At 42.1% G+C, this 18233-nt stretch overlaps 1 protein-coding gene across 4 annotated transcripts in view; it reads right to left on the bottom strand.

Moving 5' to 3' along the window:
• The window catches only part of DDX43 (DEAD-box helicase 43), a 64110-nt gene that overhangs the window by 31845 nt on the left and 14032 nt on the right, over positions 1-18233 (bottom strand). For all 4 annotated transcript variants that reach the window (XM_073336448.1, XM_073336449.1, XM_073336450.1 and 1 more), the window contains exons 9-11: positions 17260-17401; positions 13287-13387; positions 203-290 (exon numbers count right to left, since the gene is read on the bottom strand). In XM_073336448.1, coding sequence (XP_073192549.1) covers positions 203-290; positions 13287-13387; positions 17260-17401 — 331 coding nt within the window. The remainder of the gene's footprint in view (positions 1-202; positions 291-13286; positions 13388-17259; positions 17402-18233) is intronic.

Raw genomic sequence — 18233 nt, 5'->3', positions numbered from 1 at the left:
TTCTATTTACAGTTCTAAGATACATTCTGGGCTTTTACTGAAGCTTTTAAAATACCACTGATTTCTGCTTACTTGGAGCATGTTGTGAAAGACCAGACTGGATTATGCTTTTAACTAAATAAAGTATTATTTGAATGTTCCAAAACATTCAAAGTTATGTGCAACTACAAGGAGTAATGTGATTTTAAAAAAACCAACCTACCGCTAAATCAAGAGTGCCAACATATACGATCATAGGATCTTTCAAATACGATTTGGCAAGGCGGCGAACACCATCTGGCCAAGTAGCACTGGTGGGAGAGAAGAAAAACACATTTTAAAAGGCAAGAGGTCTCCAATACATCTCTCATCCATCCCACACCCCAATACATTCCAGCAAGGTCTTACACCCACAATAGCTGTCATGCATATGTACTAACCTTAACAAGAAAAATTGGAATTGCTCATTTATGAGCATAAATTCAATCCACTTGGTATTACTGAAACCTGGTGGCATGATTTATACAACTGAAATGTTAAAAATCAATGGTTATAACTTATTTAGGAAGGACTGGAAGGGGAAAAGGAGAGGAGGAGTGACACTCTGTCAAAAACGGCATTACCTGTTTCCGAGTTACTGATAACTCGGAAGAAAGTTATCTTGAAGGCTTCTGGATCAATGTCCTAACAGACAAAACACAAGATGGGGTACTAGCTGGTGTCTGCTACAGACCACAAAAATCACACTAGGGAAAATGAACACTTCCTTACATGCTTATCTACAATGTGCAGGAAAAAAACACATTTTGTGATCATGAGGGACTTCAATTTGAGTGACATATGCTGGAGGTCTCGTACTGCCAGAACTAAAACATTCTTGGAATTTCTAAACATTATAGATGATAGTGGATAACAGTGCCTTGGCGGTCTGTCCAGGCTCCTGTGTGGCGGCAGAGATGTTGGCTGTCTGCCCTAGGACTCCTCTGAGTCGGACAACGGTTCTGTCTGAAATAGCGGGCCCCAATCCGATGAATGGGGAAGGTGTACAATAAGAGCAGCAGTTCATCCTCAGGTGTAGGGATGTCTTGGAGAATAGACAGGCCCGAGAGAAGCAAGACTATATGTGACATAAATATAAAGGGAAGGCTAACCACCTTTAAATCCCTCCTGGCCAGAGGAAAAACCTTTTCACCTACAAAGGGTTAAGAAGCTAAAGATAACCTCGCTGGCACCTGACCAAAATGACCAATGAGGAGACAAGATACTTTCAAAGCTGGAGTGGTGGGGGGAACAAAGGGTTCTCTCTGTCTGTGTGTTGTCTTTTGCCGGGACCAGAGCAGGAATGAAGGTCAGAACTCCTGTAAAGGCTTAATAAGCAATCTAGTTAGATATGCGTTAGATTCTGTTTTGTTTAAATGGCTGATAAAATAAGCTGTGCTGAACAGACTGTATATTCCTGTTTTTGTGTCTTTTTGTAACTTAAGGTTTTGCCTAGAGGGATTCTCTATGTTTTGAATCTGATTACCCTGTAAGGTATTTACCATCCTGATTTTACAGAGGTGATTCTTTTACTTTTTCTTCTATTAAAATTCTTCTTTTAAGAACCTGATTGCTTTTTCTTGTTCTTAAGATCCAAGGGTTTGGGACTGTGTTCACCTATGCAAACTGGTGAGGATTTTTATCAAGCCTTCCCCAGGAAAGGGGGTGTAGGGCTTGGGGGGGATTTTGGGGGGAAAAGAAGTTTCCAAGCGGGCTCTTTCCCGGTTATATTTTGTTAGACACTTGGTGGTGGCAGCAATAAAGTCCAGGGACAAAAGGTAAAATAGTTTGTACCTTGGGGAAGTTTTAACCTAAGCTGGTAAAAATAGGCTTAGGGGGTTTTTCATGCAGGTCCCCTCATCTGTACCCTAGAGTTCAGAGCGGGGAAGGAACTTTGACAGTAGGTATGGCAGGAACATCCTCTGGTGTCAGGAACATCTCCGTACGTCCTGGAGTCTGTGGGTGCTCACTGAGACTCCAGAGGTACCTGGTTCAGTAGTCAGAGCCAACTGGTTTGCATTTTGGTGAGGCAGCAGCAACAGAGCATCCAGAACTGCAGTCGTAGAGGGAAGCTCTACGTGTCACCAGGTGGTAGGGATGGATCCCGCTTCTTCTTTACCTTACTCTTCAGCTGGGGGACCTTTGGTGGTGGTTCAGCTGGATCCACAAGCAACATCTTACTCAACCTGGCATGGCTCAGAGAGGGAATGTGTCTATAAAAGTAGTCTAACGCGGGGATCTGCTCTTACGCCTATGAGCGTTTATTACGCTTGTTGTGGGCCTTCGATGCTGGCAGCTTCGTACCATAGCTCATGCTCAGAGGGACTCTACTGACCAGTAGAGACTGCTATACAGTGGGAGTCTGTGTGGGGTATCTCCCTGGCCAGGATCAGAGTGCATCCAGGGCCTTACTGCCTCTTCCTAAGGAACCTGTGGAGTTGGAGCTCACAGGTCTATAGTTCTGAGTGCGAAGGACTTACAGATGCTGCACTTCACCAAGATGTGCACCTCACCCAGGCAGTATATGCACCGTTGATGGTCAATGCTGATGAAAAAGGAATGAATGCAGAAGACAGTTCTTGATGCCTGGGATCCTGGGCATGGTCACTGGATAGCAAGGGGTTGTCCCCCTGAACTGGGGAGGGTTTATACTAAACTATGAAAAACAATCTATTTACACAAGTATACAACAACTCTCTTATCGAAATAAGAGTGAAGGAGGAATAGGGGTTTTGACTCAGGCCAGGAGATGGTAAGAGGGAACTGGAGTGACATCGACCCGCACCACCCCATATACCCTCTGTCGGGAGCACAAGGAGACATACTGAACATGTACAGGTCAATGGACGTTGCTTGGAGAAAACTTCCCGACTCAGCACATGCATCTATGTGTGGAATACACATGGGACCATCACTGGAAGAACAGATCATTCTGAACCAACCTTGGAAGCAGAAGAGGCACAGCCTTGTGTGATCAGTTGCAAAGGTGCAAGCTGCCATGGGTCTGCAGAGCTGAAGACAGTTCGTAATTGTGGTCCAAGAGCTCTCCTGAATTGCATGTACCAGACCTGACAGAGTCTAAGATATGGTAGGCCCTGGCTATCAGTGATGCCCCTATAAACTGTATCTTCCGTACAAGGAGTTAACATGGATTTTTTACCTTTTTTAAGATCCAACTCCTGGTACAGAGCAAAGGCTGTCTGGGTAGAAGACAGGACTGCTTCGTAGGAATGTTCCTTGAGTAGTTAGTTGTGAAGGTACAGGAAGACTAGGATCACTTCTTGTTTCAGGACCTTTGAGAACACCCTTAAGGTTAAAGAAAGGCTGAAGGGAAGCACTTGGTATTGGAAATGATCCTGGCCTATAGTGACATGAAGGTATTTCCTGCAGGATGGGTGTATCTTTATTTGGAAATTGGAATATTGTAGGTTGAGGGCTGAAAACCAATCCCCTTCCTCCAGTGAAGGATTTATAGCTGCCAGAGTCGTCATTGTAAGCTTGAGACTTTACAAACTTGTCTTAGATACAAGATCAGTCTCCACACTGTCCTTTGGCACAAGGAAATATCTTGAGTAAAACCCTTTGCCCTTGTGAGGAGTAAGACCAGTTCTATCATTCTTAATCAAAGAGAATATTTACTTTTCATCTCAAAGGCTTAGGAGAGGGGTCCGTTAAGAGGAAGAGAGAAGGGGTCCGGAAGGGAGAGACTGATGTGAAATGGATGGTATAGCCTGTTGTGACCTCTATGACCCACTTGTCTGTAGGGATCCCACGCCAATCATATTGGAAATGGGAAAAGGGGTCTTCAAAGGTGAGGAGGTGAGCAAATGGACAGCTGTAAAACCAGAGATGTGGGAGGATATGAACCTTGACCAACCCATCAACACTGCTGCTTTGAAGAGGACTGGGTTGTTGTGGAGGGCAGATGAGTGGCCCTTTCTATCTCTCTCAGGAATGTCTTTTTCTAGGGGTTTTGGTGGATCTTTGGAATTCAGAGAATTTAGCAGAATGCAATCTCTGGGCAGCTGGTGACCTACTAAATCTCTTATCGTAGGTATTTATACGTCCAGGGATCTCAAAGGAGCCCTAGAGTCCTTCAGCGCATACAAGGACTTGTCGATAGTCTCGGAGAAAAACTTCCAACCGTCAAAGGGGAAATCCTCAATAGCGTTCTGTACTTCCCTTGGAAACCCCAAGAGTTGGAGTTATGATGCCCTTAGCATAACAACAGCTGTGGAGATGTACCTGGCAGCAGCGTCTACAGCATCCAAGGATACCTGAAGAGCAGTTCTGGCCAATAACTGGTACTCTGAAGTGATGGACTGGAATTGCTCCCTCTGTTCCTGTAGCAGATGTTCAATAAAGGCAGTTAAATCTACTATAGTTTGTAAAATTATATTTGACCATGATCCTGATAGTCCAGTCTTCACGTCCGTCTAGAAAAGTCTAGTCTTTAGTTTATCATATGGGATAGAAGTGGACAAGTGTTGCTTACCCACTCATTTACCATAGAAAAAACCCAGAGAGTCTTTAGGGGGAACCATTTACATGTTGGTGGAACAGTATTCGAATTGGCTAAGATAGTGTAATGCCTCATTAATGGGTAAGGCCATCCTGGAGTTGTTGCTGACTGCAGGAGATCCAACAGTTTATGCTGTGAATCCTTGACTTCTGAGTGGAATGTGAAGAGTGTCAGCTACCCACTTTATGAGGTCTTGAAATTGACAGAAGTCATCAGCTATGGAAGGTGGTGGAGGCATAACCACCTCGACTGGAGATGAGGATGAAGTGTGTTTGGTGGTTGGTCTCCTGCTCCTCAAACATCTCCTGTGAGGGACTGGTGGTGTCACTGACCGAGAAGGATCACAGGCAGGAAGCACAGAGTCTGAAGCCTGGAGTCGTGGGCACAGACTAGGAAACCAAATGAGGCATTGGACGGGGGAGGGGTTGTTCCCCAGGAGACTAAACTATTAAACTCTTTACAATTAGATGATTCTTGTTCTGTAGAATGAAGTCAAAACTGTGGACACTAAAGGTTCCAACCTGAACCATGCAGTGATGAGAAGGAATTGGAGAGGTGGTCAGACCATCCTGTCCTTTACCCCCACTGTTGCAGGAATGAGGGGAGCAAGGGTGCCAGTGCAGACCAATGAATGCTACTTTCAAATTCTCTGGCTCCGGACGTATGGTGTGCATACGTAACCTATAGCAGAATACAATAGGGACCATCACTTGAAGATCAAGGTTGATTTTTAAGAAATCTTGGACACCAGGGAATTTCCAGAAGACTGGAAGAAATGTTGTGCCACTTTTTTTTTTTTTTAAAAAAAGGTAAATGGGATGACCCAGGTAATTGTAGGCCTGTCAGCCCAACAATGACCCCAGATAAGACAATGGAGCAGCTGATATGGGACTCAATTAGAAACAATAAAAGGAGGGTAATATAATTAATGCCAATCAACAACGGTTTATGAAAGCTAGATCCTGTCAAACTAACCTGATTTTGTTGTTGTTGAGAATACAAGTTTGATAAAGGTAATATTGTTGACATAATATACTTAAGATTCTGTAAGGCATTTGACTTGGTACCATATGACATTTTGTTTAAAAACTAGAAAGACAAAATTAACACTGCACACATGAAATGGATTAAAAGCTGGCTGATAGGTCTCAAAATGTAATTATGAAAGGGAAACTGGGGGTGTTTCTGGTGGAGACCCAAAGGGGATCCCATGCTTGGTCCTATGCTATAACTCTTTTGTCAATGACTGGCAAGAAAAAATCATCATTGATAACATTTACAGATGACACGAACTGGGGGAGTGGTAAATAACTAATCACAGAATCATAGAATATTGGGGTTGGAAGGGACCTCAGGAGGTCATCTAGTCCAACCCCCTGCTCAAAGCAGGACCGATCCCCGACTAAATCATCCCAACCAGGGCTTTGTCAAGCCTGACCTTAAAAACTTCTAGGAAAGGAGATTCCACCACCTCCCTAGGTAACGCATTCCAGTGTTTCACGATCCTCATAGTGAAAAAGATTTTCCTAATATCCAACCTAAATCTCCTGCACTGCAACTTGAGACCATTATTCCTTGTTCTGTCATCTGCTACCACTGAGAATAGTCTAGAGCCATCCTCTTTGGAACCACCTTTCAGGTAGTTGAAAGCAGCTATCAAATCCGCCCTCATTCTTCTCTTCCTCAGACTAAACATCCCCAGTTCCCTCAGCCTCTCCTCATAAGTCATGTGTTCCAGTCCCCTAATCATTTTTGTTGCCCTTCGCTGGACTCTCTCCAATTTTTCCACATCCTTCTTGTAGTGTGGGGCCCAAAACTGGACACAGTACTCCAGATGAGGCCTCACCAATGTCGAATAGAGGGGAACGATCACGTCCCTCAATCTCCTGGCAATGCCCCTACTTATACATCCCAAAATGCCATTGACTGTCTTGGCAACAAGGGCACACTGTTGATTCATATCCAACTTCTCGCCCACTGTAACCCCAGGTCCTTTTCTGCAGAACTGCTGCCGAGCCATTCGGTCCCTAGTCTGTAGCGGTGCATTGGATTCTTCCGTCCTAAGTGCAGGACTCTGCACTTGTCCTTTTTGAACCTCATCAGATTTCTTTTTGCCCAATCCTCCAATAATAAGATAGGTCACTGATAAAGAGAGATCTGGATCTCTTGGAAAGCTGGGATCAAGCAAACAGATTAATGTTTGAATGTGGCTTAATGCAAATGTATACACCCAGGAACAAAGAATGTAGGCTGTACTTACAGGATGGGGAATTTTATCCTGGAGTCAGTAATTCCGAAAAAGACTGGAGTTCTTGGTGGATAATCAGTTGAACATGAGCTCCCAGTGCAATGATGTGACTAAAGGGCTAATGCAATACTGGGATGCATAAAGAATGGAATCTTGAATAGGAATGGAGAAGTTATTTTACCTCTATGTTTGGTACTGGTGCGACCGCTGCTGAAACAGGGTGTCCAGTTCTGGTACCCACAATTCAAAAAAGATATTGACAAATTGGAGAGGGTTCAAAGAGCTATGAGAATGATTAAAGAATTAGAAAACATACTTTACAGTGGCAGACTAAGAACATAAGAATGGCCATACTGGGTCAGACCAATGGTCCATCTATTCCAATATCCGGTCTTCCAGCAGTGGCCAATGCCAGGTGCTTCAGAAGGAATTAACAGAACAGGTAATCATCAAGTGATCCATCCCTTGTCATCCACTCCCAGCTTCCAGCAGACACCAGAGACACAATGCATGACCATCCATGACCATCTTGGCTAACAGCCACTAACAGACCTAACCTCCATGAATTTATCTAATTCTTTGAACCACATTACACTTTTGGCCTTCACAACATCCCCTAGCAATGAGTTCCACAGGTTGACTGGCCATCGTGTGAAGTACTTCTTCCTTTTGTTTTAAACATGTTGCTTATTAATTTCATTGGGTGACCCCTGTTTCTTGTTTACTGCTTCACGTAAGACAACATTCTTATTCACTTTCTCCACGTCATTCACGATTTTATAGACCTCTATCATATCCCCTCTGTTGTCTTTTTTCCAAACTGAAAAGTCCCAGTCTTTTTACTCTCTCTTCATACGGAAGCTGTTCCATACCCTTCATCATTTTTGTTGCCCTTCTCTGTACCTTGTCCAATTCTAAAATATATTTTTTGAGATGGGGTGACTAGAATCAAGGAGCTTAATCAATTTAAGATTAACAAAGAGAAGATTAAAGGGTGATTTAACTACAGTCTACATAGGGAACAAATATTTAATATTGGTCTCCTCAATCTAACAGAGAAAGGTACAACATGATCCAATGGCTGGAAGCTGAAGCTAGACAAATTCAGACTGGAAAGAAGATGTACATTTTTCACAGTGAGTTATTAATCATTGGATCAATTTAGCAAAGGTCATGGTAGATTCTCCATTACTGACAATTTTTAAATTAAGATTTAATCTCTCTAAAAGGTATGCTTTAGGAATTATTTTGGGGCAGGTATAGAGCCAGTGTTATTCATAAGGTCAAACGAGATGATCAGTGTTTCCTTCTGGCTTATCACTTCATCTATGAACTGCAAGTATGTTTTTTAGTAGTATAACTATACACTTGCCTGTACTCTTAGCAAGAAACATGTGTTCTGAATTTTGCCTGTGTCCACTAGTAGGCCCAGCACTTTGGCTATGACTGAGCAGTGCACAACAGAGCTCCAGGGGGAGAAGAGGGGTCAGTCTGTAAAAGTGGCTCTAAACTCCCAAATCCTTAGCCAAATTTGCACTTTTCTGGGCACCCAGAATAAATCAGAGCACCTGAGGATTATACTGAAGTACACATGTTGTACGCAGTGTGGTAATTGTGTTAGTTCCAGAATATTGGAGACACAAGATAGGTGAGGTAATATCTGAAGAGCACCTCTGTGTAAGCTTGTTGCTCTCACCAACAGAAGTTGGTCCAATAATAGATATTACCTCATCCATCTTGTCTCTCTAAAGTATACAGGCTGTTAACAGCCTTAAGGTGTTATTACAGTATCTGAAGATCTCTGAGGCAAAGAAAAATCCCAGCCATGTCCCCATTCCCCCTTTCACAAACCTTGGCTAGCCACAGAGAGTGGGATAACACAGAAGCAGTCACGCTGGCTCTACATCAGAGGATTCTCCTACACTAGGGTTATCTTCCTGTGGCTAGTTATGGTGTGGCATGCATTGGCAAGAATTCACAGAACCAGGGGTTTGGTGGTTAGAGACTGAAAGGTTCATAGACTGATATTCATATTAATGTAAATATATAAAATAAGATTTATACCAACACTTGAGAGAGAAAATAATTCACTCTGATGTATTTTGAACTATATCCCTGATAATCCTGGATCCTGTTAGGAAATGTATTATGTACTATGCAATCAGCAATCATAAACCTCTTTACATCTGCAAAGAGATCTTAAAACATTAAATATTTTCAAACACTTCTGAAGTACAGTTTTTAGAATGCAGGTGGGGAAAACAGACAGAGGCTGCAAAAGTTCATTCTATTATATAAATATGCTAAAGTTGTAATGAAGTATAGTTAATACCCTTGCTCCAAACCTCTCTTGGGCACACATGATTTGAATCTTTGCCCACAACTTCAAGAAATGAAGTAAAATTTCACTCTAAAACCATATTCCAATCTATATGAAGAGGTTACTAACCTGTACAGTAACTGGAATTAGAGATATTTTGTCCCTGGGGTGCTCCATTTTGACCTTGTGCTTTCAATCAGATTTCTGTCAGCAGTCTGTGGGGCTGCGCCCACACCCTACTCATCCTTATGCTCAGGACTGAGAGTATATAGGGAGAGACAGACTTGCCATTGCTCCAATTCATTCTCAGTCATGAATTCCAGCAGCAAGAACTCCAAATAGAGGGGAAGGGGAGTGCAAGTAGAGGAGCACCCATAGGGACAAAACATCTAGAACAGGACGGGCAAACTTTTTGGCCTGAGGGCCGCATCAGGTTTCAGAAATTGTATGGAGGGCCGGTTAGGGGAGGCTGTGTCTCCCCAAACAGCCAGTCAAGGCCCAGCCCCAGCCCCCTATCTGACCCCCTCTGCTTTTCGCCTCCTGCCCCATCCAACCCCCTGGGTTCCCTAACGGCCCCCCCCCCAGGACTCCTACCTCATCCACCACTCCTGCACTGTGTCCCCTGCCCGGCCCTGGACCCCTCGCCCCTAACTGCCCTCTGCTGCCCCATGCAACCCCCCCTCCTTCCGGACTGCCCCCCCCCTTCTCCCTGCCCAATCCAACCCCCCCTTCTCCCTGACCACCCCGGACCCCCCACCCCTAACTGCCCATCCAACCCTTCCCCTTCCTGATTCCCCCCCCAAGGACCCCTGCTCCAACCAACCACCCCATCCAACCTCCCCTGACCGCCCCCGGAACCCCATCCAACCCCTCCTCTCCTTCCTGGCTGCCCCCAGAACCCCTGCCCCCATTCAACCCTCCCATTCTCCACCCTCTGACCTCCCCAACCCCATCAACAAATTTTGATATCCCAAATTTTTTATGCAAAAACTGGATTCTTGGATCACTTTTAGAAATTCATTCAGTACTTAATACCAGAATTCTAGAATGGTCTCAACAACAAGGTTAAGAGGACATTCATTTAATTACCTATTGATAAACCTGTGGAACACAAAAGTACCAAGCACATATTTGCTGCAGACTGTCAGTTCCTATTCAATGTGATGTCCCCGTACACACTCTCTTAAGGATATCACAGTCTCAATTGAAGACTGCTGGAAAGGCGAGTCTGTATATAGGAAAATCCAGTTTCTTCAATGACACTTACTACTTTATACCAGGGGTGGACAAACTGTGGCCTCTGGGACAGATACAGCCCGCAGGCCATTTTAATCTGGCCCTCAAACTCCCACTGGGGAGCTTGGTCAGGGGCTGCTCCACATGGCTCCCAGAAGCAGCAGCATGGCCCCTCTCTGGCTCCTACGCGTAGGGGCAGCCAGGGGGTTCCACTCTGCACCCTGCCCCAAGAGCTGTCGCAGCAGCTCACATTGGCCAGGAACCACAGCCAATGGGAGCTGCGGGGGTGGTGCCTGCGGATGGGGCAGCGTGCAGAACTGTCTGGCTGTGCCTTTGCATAGGACCCGGAAAAGGGACATGCCGCTGCTTCCAGGAGCCGCTTGAGGTAAACACCACCTGAAGCCTGCACCCCTTCCCGCACCCCAGCCCTGATCCCTCTCCCGCCCTCTGAACCTATCAGTCCCAGGACGGAGTACCCTCCTACACCCCAAACTCCTCATCCCCAGCCCTACCACAGAGTCCACAGCCAGAGCCCTCCACCCCAAAACCAATTTTGTGAGTATCCATGGCCTGCCATACAACTTTTATTCCCAGATGTGGCCCTCGGGCCAAAAACTTTGCACACCCCTGCTTTATATCCTAAGGCTGTAGTGCACAACTTCTGGGTAAGCAGTCCAATGTTTTCTGTGGCCCTCTGGTGGTATTTCAGTTCTGCAGAATTTAAATTTTACTTAAGAATGGTTTCTTCCACATGACTGCAAAGAAAAACTTTGCTAATCAAAAGGTTTTCTTCAGATAGCATATACTCTAGGTGAAAACAAATGCTTTAACACAAGTGTAAACTACCTTCATTTCTCTCACCAGGTAGTCACTCCAGCATGTAACATTAACAGTTTAAACAAAATTTAGTTTACTCCCAACTCATCCTAGCTGAAATATCCAAGCAAATTGGATATAACTGAAAACTAGTCGAGACCCAGTGGATGCGTTGTGCAATGTAGGGAACATCCATGTTATTGTCAAGTTTGTGCTCTCTGGTGTTCAGCAACATAGCAAGAGCAGACTCAGGGCATAAGAAGCAGAGAATAGAAAGCTCTTGTTGCTAGCTAAGATGATCTGCGATTCCAGCAGCAATGGGAGTAAGAACAGTCACCATCATCTCTGCCATCCCTACCATCTCATGGGACCTAGGCCTTCATCACCCTGATACTGAGAGATGTCCTGACCAGACCAGGACAGAGAGGACTCAGGTATCACCACCATCTCTACTGAATCCAGCTGAATCCCAACCACCACCTGGAATGAAATGAAGATAGACTTTAACAGCAATGGCAGCTCTAGCTCATCTCAGCTAACTTTTTCTTTTCTCCAAAAGTACAGTTACCACCATCCAAGAGACTATCAAACAAGGAGTTGTTTTCCTTCTAAAACTCTCTCCAGCTAAAGGGAAAAAGGATGTTAAAATAAAAGCCTTAATGTTTTACATTTCAATTACATTAACTGTTTTTCTTTCTTTTCTGTATCTTTAATATAAGGTTGAAAAGATTTTTAATGGTGTTTGTGCCATGGTACTAAGCAGACTCAGGTCTCTGTATACCAAACCCCACTGTTTAGTGTTGGACAGTGACAGGGTTATGTTAACACTTTTGGCCCATTTATTCCATCTCACTCAAGACCAGAGTTCTCAAAAAGTGAGTGACAGTTCTATTTAGAGTGCAAGGATCAAAAAATCTTTAAAGTTTGAGCTTTGGCTAAGAGACTTTCAAGGTAAACAAGACTTGTAAGTTACTTGCAGATGCATTTTTCACCTGACCCCAAAGAGATGTCAGATTCAGTTAGAACCAACTGATTTACTAAGCTTCAGTCCAAATGTCATGAAGGAAACAATGAATTTCTATAAATTCTTTCCACGTGACTTATTTAGTTATACAAAAGAGCTTCTCTGAAGTACTTATTTATGAAAAAGATCTATGCACTGGAATAAATCAAAACGCCACACACTGAACAATGGTAAGTCTCCATTTCATCGTGTGCACAACCACTTCTAAGTCAGACATCAAGAATTTGGTTTCAAAGCAGTGCCAGTCTTCCCGTTGATATGCCTTCCCCTGAAGCCCCCAAAGTATACATTCAGTTATGCAGTGCATACTTTCAGCACTATTATTTTTTACTGACTAAATCCTATGTAAAATTATTTACAGCTTTTGGAATCTTGTTAGGTTACCATGAAGTCCTCTGTGTTACAAAGATTCTGCATCAGTGCCCTCCATGATAAAATATTTTCTTTCTGAAGTCAAATATTGGAGAAGAATGAGACTTACCACTGAAGACCATTGGGATAGCTAAGGGGTAGGGGAGACTGATATAAGCAGAGTGCATACTCGTATACACACAGAGCAGCAGCTGGCAATCTGCAGTGGATATGTGCATCACAAGCTTGCAAAAACAAACAGATAAAAAATTAAAATTTCACGTTACTGGTGTACTGAATGTCTCTCCTAGCCTACCTGGAGACATACAGAACATAATTAATTAGTTAAAAAAATCCAAATGTGCAGGCTTTCTTTAAATACCCTCAAATTCTTCAGTCCAAGATTTATCACTGATTAAGTTGGACAGACAGGCTTATGGGAGTTCTTCAATCTATTAAGTCTGAAGTCTAAGACGCAAGTAGTTACCAATTATTATCCAACTAGTCAATATCCAAGAGTATCTGAAAATTCTCATGAAACTGAATTCGATAAAAAGTAACCTATTTGACATCAAGAGGATAAATCAAAATGATTATAGCAGGTATCCACTGTCCCATAAAGATGAGCACAGTAATTATTTAGGAGCTTTATATTAAAAAGAGCTAACATGAACCGTTAAAACTAAGTATAACTATACAAGTTTACAATGACACCAACCTTAATTCTAAACTACTGAAAACATTTACATACCTAGTCATGACTGTTTGTCTGTCAGGGCGTACATCTAGTAAGATCTTCATTATTTGAGGTTCAAATCCCATATCCAACATCCTATCAGCTTCATCTAAAACCTGTGCAAAACAAGGTTAGTGCCTATGATTCTTCAGTTAAGTTTTCAGCAAGACACTACACCGCAGACTTTCCTTAAGAGGTACAGTATTTCTCACTCAATCCTTAAAACCCATTTTAGAATCTACTTATTTCCATTCCAGAAACTATTAACTCCTTTTCGAGTTTTCACCTTCTAAATTGTTTCTGGTGCTACTCCTTGATGAGGCAGCAAGTATACTGGTATATTTCTAGACAGGAAAATTCTCTGAGAAAAATGCTTTTATCCATTCCCCCAAGACCAAAGCCAGAGAACACCAGGATTTTGAATAGTTTTCACTTGCCTATATTTCCCTCCTCCCCCCAGTTTGTTTGGCATATAAATTCAAATAGAAGTTTTGATTATGTAACAGAAAACAGTAAAAACAACAACCCTGCAACTATTTCAATCAAGAGGGTTTCTTCAGAAACTTTAAAGTGAAGTTTCCTATTTTACTTGTTAGAGCTTTTCTATGCCAGTCCAGAAATACTAATTTTGTCCTTCACAACGAGCAGAAAGACATATCACAACATTTGCAAGGGGCCTATCAGTTCTCAGAGCTCAGCCTTCTCTTAACCACTAGGTAAAATGCACTTGACCACTGCTTGATACTTCCTAGTACTCCTGAAAAATTAAGAGTTTTTGAGGCTAAGTCTCTGAGTCAAAACTCATAATGGCCAAACAATGGTCAAACCATGTCATCTGCAATGAGTCAAGGCTACAAAGTAATATCCTAATTACAGTGAAAGAATGGTACTTGGAGCTGGAAGTTAGGTGTGATTCCTCACAGAAAAACAAAGAGGCCTTACACCTTGGACATATGGCTAGCTGACCATTGTTTGAGCCCTAGAGATCTTCTGCCACACACAAGTGAAACTGATGATTCTACACAGGGCAATGTGGTAAGTACTCATTGGATATCTTTGACTTTCAAAGACTTGGAAAGCTTTTATAATCTCCTGGCCCTTAACCATCTAATCTGCTCTGGAAACAGAGACCTGATAGGTTTTTTAAGTGTTGCATTGAACTAAGATCCTTTAGGGATACACCCCCTACCATGGGAATTGGAATTAGTTTGACCAACTGAGAAGTGACTTCATCTACCTAACAACTTGCTTTTAAAATACCTTCCTTGGAAAGAGGTCACAAGATTTTCAATTCATTGGAATGGTTTTGTAATCTGAGTCCCACTCATGATCCACTCCATTCTGACATGTAGGCACAAGTGTGAGAATTTCAGAATCCTATACAAAATTTAAAAATATTAAGCCAACCAGAACCAGGTCCACTGGACTTTCCTCCTTTAATTTTCAGGTTTGAGTTATAGGGTCAGTTATATAGGTTAAAAAAAAAAATTAAGGCCAAATTCTGTCTTCTCTTATACTGGAAGATCAGAGATTTTTCTGGCCATCCCCTTGATTATCCTCATCCCTGTTTTCTCCTTTTTGGACATCCTAGTCCAGTTGTGACTCATCAAAACTGCAGTGCCATTGGAATTCCCTGAAATGTAAGTATGAACATAATAATCCCTCATCTGAGGGGCTGAGGAAGGGAATTCAATCTTCTGATTAACGCTTCATGTCCAAAAGACTTAATTAAGATTGTTCTTCGTTAATTATACACTCCATCGGAATATGTAAAGGCTAGAACCTCTATTGTGGGTTACAGAGAGCAGCTAGCGCTTTGTATATGAGAGTGTCCTTCCTGATAGGACAGATGGTACTTCCTTGGCTAGGAAATGAACTATTCCGGTAGCTGGAGGAAGGGGAGAGAACATATGAAAAGCCATACTGTATCAGACCAGTGGTCTGTCTAAGGTCAATATCCCATCTCCCAGATAGGATAACCAGCCCCCTGTTAATGTTTCTTCCAAACCCCCAACAGTTGGATACCTGTTTATTCCCTTAAGGATAAGATTTAATATCACTTAACAAAACTTTAATATTCACTACACCACCTTCTGGACATTCTTTCTATCCATAGAAAGGTCCACTCCTTTTTTGAATACAACAAAGATCTTTGTTGAATTGAACAGGGAAGGTAACTAACTAATCTGTATACTTTTGTGTCCTCTTTTTGTCTTCTCTCTATAGGTTTCTTTGATGTTCCTAATCATTCTCATCATAGGTCTCTAAATCAGGAAGGAGGGGGAGGCACTGATCGGTGGGGCTGCTAGTGGGTGGGAGGCGCTGCGGAGCTGCTGACATATCACTGTCTTTCTTTTGCAATGTACATTGGTAAATTCTGGCTCCTGCTCAGGCTGGCTACCCCTGCTCTTACACATAGTGGGGTGGGGAGGGGTCGAAGAGGGAGAGAAGAGGACAAATACACAGGTGAAAATTTTAAAACAAGATCTCAGTTTTGGGTCCAATTTTAGATACTTATGGACTGGAGTAGAGGGTGTGCAGCACTTCCAGGGGGAAAAAAAAAAGTCAGTCTACTGGTACCTAAAAAAAGTTGATCACTTTCAAAATTCAGTCCTCTGTGCATGTCTCCCATCTACTGGAAAAGTGGAACTATACCTAAGTGTCTGGACTAACAACTGAAGTTCAAAAGAACCATTTTCTCCCTTTGTATGCGATTCAGAAAGATCATGGTTAGGGCCTTTTGGTTAACATGTAACGTAATTATCGAGCTATTTTCAGCACGTATAGCCTTTTTGTTCTATTTCTAGCCAGCACCACATCCTTTATTTTCTAATGACAGCAAAAGTGCATGAGACTGAATATAATATTTAGCTGCTAGTGCACTAAAAACTAGCAATTCTTTTCTTTACTACAGAAAGGAGAGAGGAAAAAAACAAAAAACAAAAAATTAAACAAAAACCTTCTCCAGTACGACTTCTCCTCCCCCAAGCAGGCACCTTCGTTCCTAACTTACAATCAAATAAGGCTACTCTCTAGTTCCACTACTATTCTCTTTCTTAGCTGGTCAAAATCCTGGTGATGCTCATCTCTCTCTTTGCTGTCTATTACCATCCTTACATATTTGGGGTCTGCAAGTCCACTATTATTTCTAAAACTGGAGTATAGGCAAGTACTGGCATCAGGGGAGGCATGCTATGATACTTTACCAGGTGCTCAGGACTGGATCTTCTTACCAGTCCTAGTTTACTCATTAAAGTATTTCATAGGATTCACCTGAGAAAGGGCCAGTTTAAACTGCTATCCCCCCTAGTGATTAATCAGTGTCCTAAGGGTTAAAAGGCCACTGACAATTGGTAAACTTGAGAGAACAGAGTACCTATAGGAGTGGTTCTTAACCTGCAGCCCAATCAGCAGACAGCTGCGGCCCATGTGTGGATGCGGCCCACGTAACAGAGAGAGCTACATTTGCGGCCCACAATGGTAAATAGGTTGAGAACCACTGACCTATAGTATTAAGAAGATGACTGTACAAAAAAGTAAAGGGTAATAAGGACATTATGCACTGAAGTAATCTAACAAATTTCTTACTTAACTTTATGTCCTGAAGTCAGACTGGTAGCTTACTACTTGTAAAAAATGGCCAGGAAGACTTACGGCTTTCAGTACATGATACTATTACATCACAATAGCTATCTAAAGAAAGTTTTTCTTCAAGTGACCTTTAGAAACGTGAGCCACAAGCTATTTTCCATTTTATGAAAACTGATTACATGTACCAGGAGTCTAGTTTTCCCAGGGTGGTGTCAGTGTCTTCAGCAGAGATACTCAGTTTACAGTACTAAGATTTTCAGATTTTAGCCTTAAAAACACCTCAATTCAATTAAAAATTTAATTAAAAAAACAAACCAAAAAACAAACCAAAGATTTGCTTCAGATTAATCCACTTCTACCCCAATAAGTGCATTACTTTTCAATGTTGACTACTTGCCAAGTAGGTTATGCTCTTCAGATTTATGAAGTTGTTCATTTGAAGGTCATTCAGTCTACCAGGAGTAGCAATAACAATATCCACACCTTTGGTAACCATGTTTATCTGTCCTTTTCGGTCCCCACCACCATATATGCAAATACTAAAAAAAAAAAAAAAAAAAAAAAATGTTTTCCAGAAGTTGAGTATAGTTCAATTAAAATCAATCTTTCAAAATTGAAAACAATACCATCACCATTGTCCAATAATATTTGAAGAGGTTTTTTTTGTATGAAGCTATCAAGAGGAAAGATTACAGTCACAGAATAGATCAAAAAGCACAAATGATTGATTTACATTTTGTACTTTAAATGAATATTTGTTATTTTACATTATCTGCCACAATTAATGTTTTTTAAGTTCAGATACACTAAGCAGGACAATAACAATAAAATTGTCACTGAGAAGCTGACTACATTAAACCACATCACTAACAATTTGTCACTGAATGTGCTGCTTCAGTTTCTCATCTCATATCCAGACAAGCATAAAGAGAAGCCGAATGATTTGTTAAAAGTACAGATAAAAAAACCCCAAGAGGTAGCGGTAGGCCAAACTAATGACAAAAGCCCGCGGAGTAGGTATGAAAAAGGATTTTAGGCATGAGCACAAGTTATGTGACCACCTATTACAGTACATAGAAGCATTATCAGAGAAGGAAATATGTGACATTTAAAAAGTTAACCTAGCAGTGAACAAGGGAATTAGAATTCTTCGGGTACCACAGCACCTTAGCATTCACACATTTCAACATGTGAGAAGACATTCTGAAGTAAACTGCAATAAAGAAGAACTACTGATGGAATGTGGAGCATGCACAATATCCTATTTTATAAGAATTTTGTGAAGAATAAACGAAATAATTATAATTTTGTTTAATTTCTGGAGGAACAGATGGTGGAGCCTGACTGTCAATTGAGAACTACTAAGAGGTA

Source organism: Lepidochelys kempii, chromosome 3 (assembly GCF_965140265.1).
Source record: "Lepidochelys kempii isolate rLepKem1 chromosome 3, rLepKem1.hap2, whole genome shotgun sequence".
Taxonomy (NCBI): domain Eukaryota; kingdom Metazoa; phylum Chordata; order Testudines; family Cheloniidae; genus Lepidochelys; species Lepidochelys kempii.
Note: the sequence above shows the minus strand (reverse complement) of the source record. Positions and strands in the feature narration are given on the sequence as shown.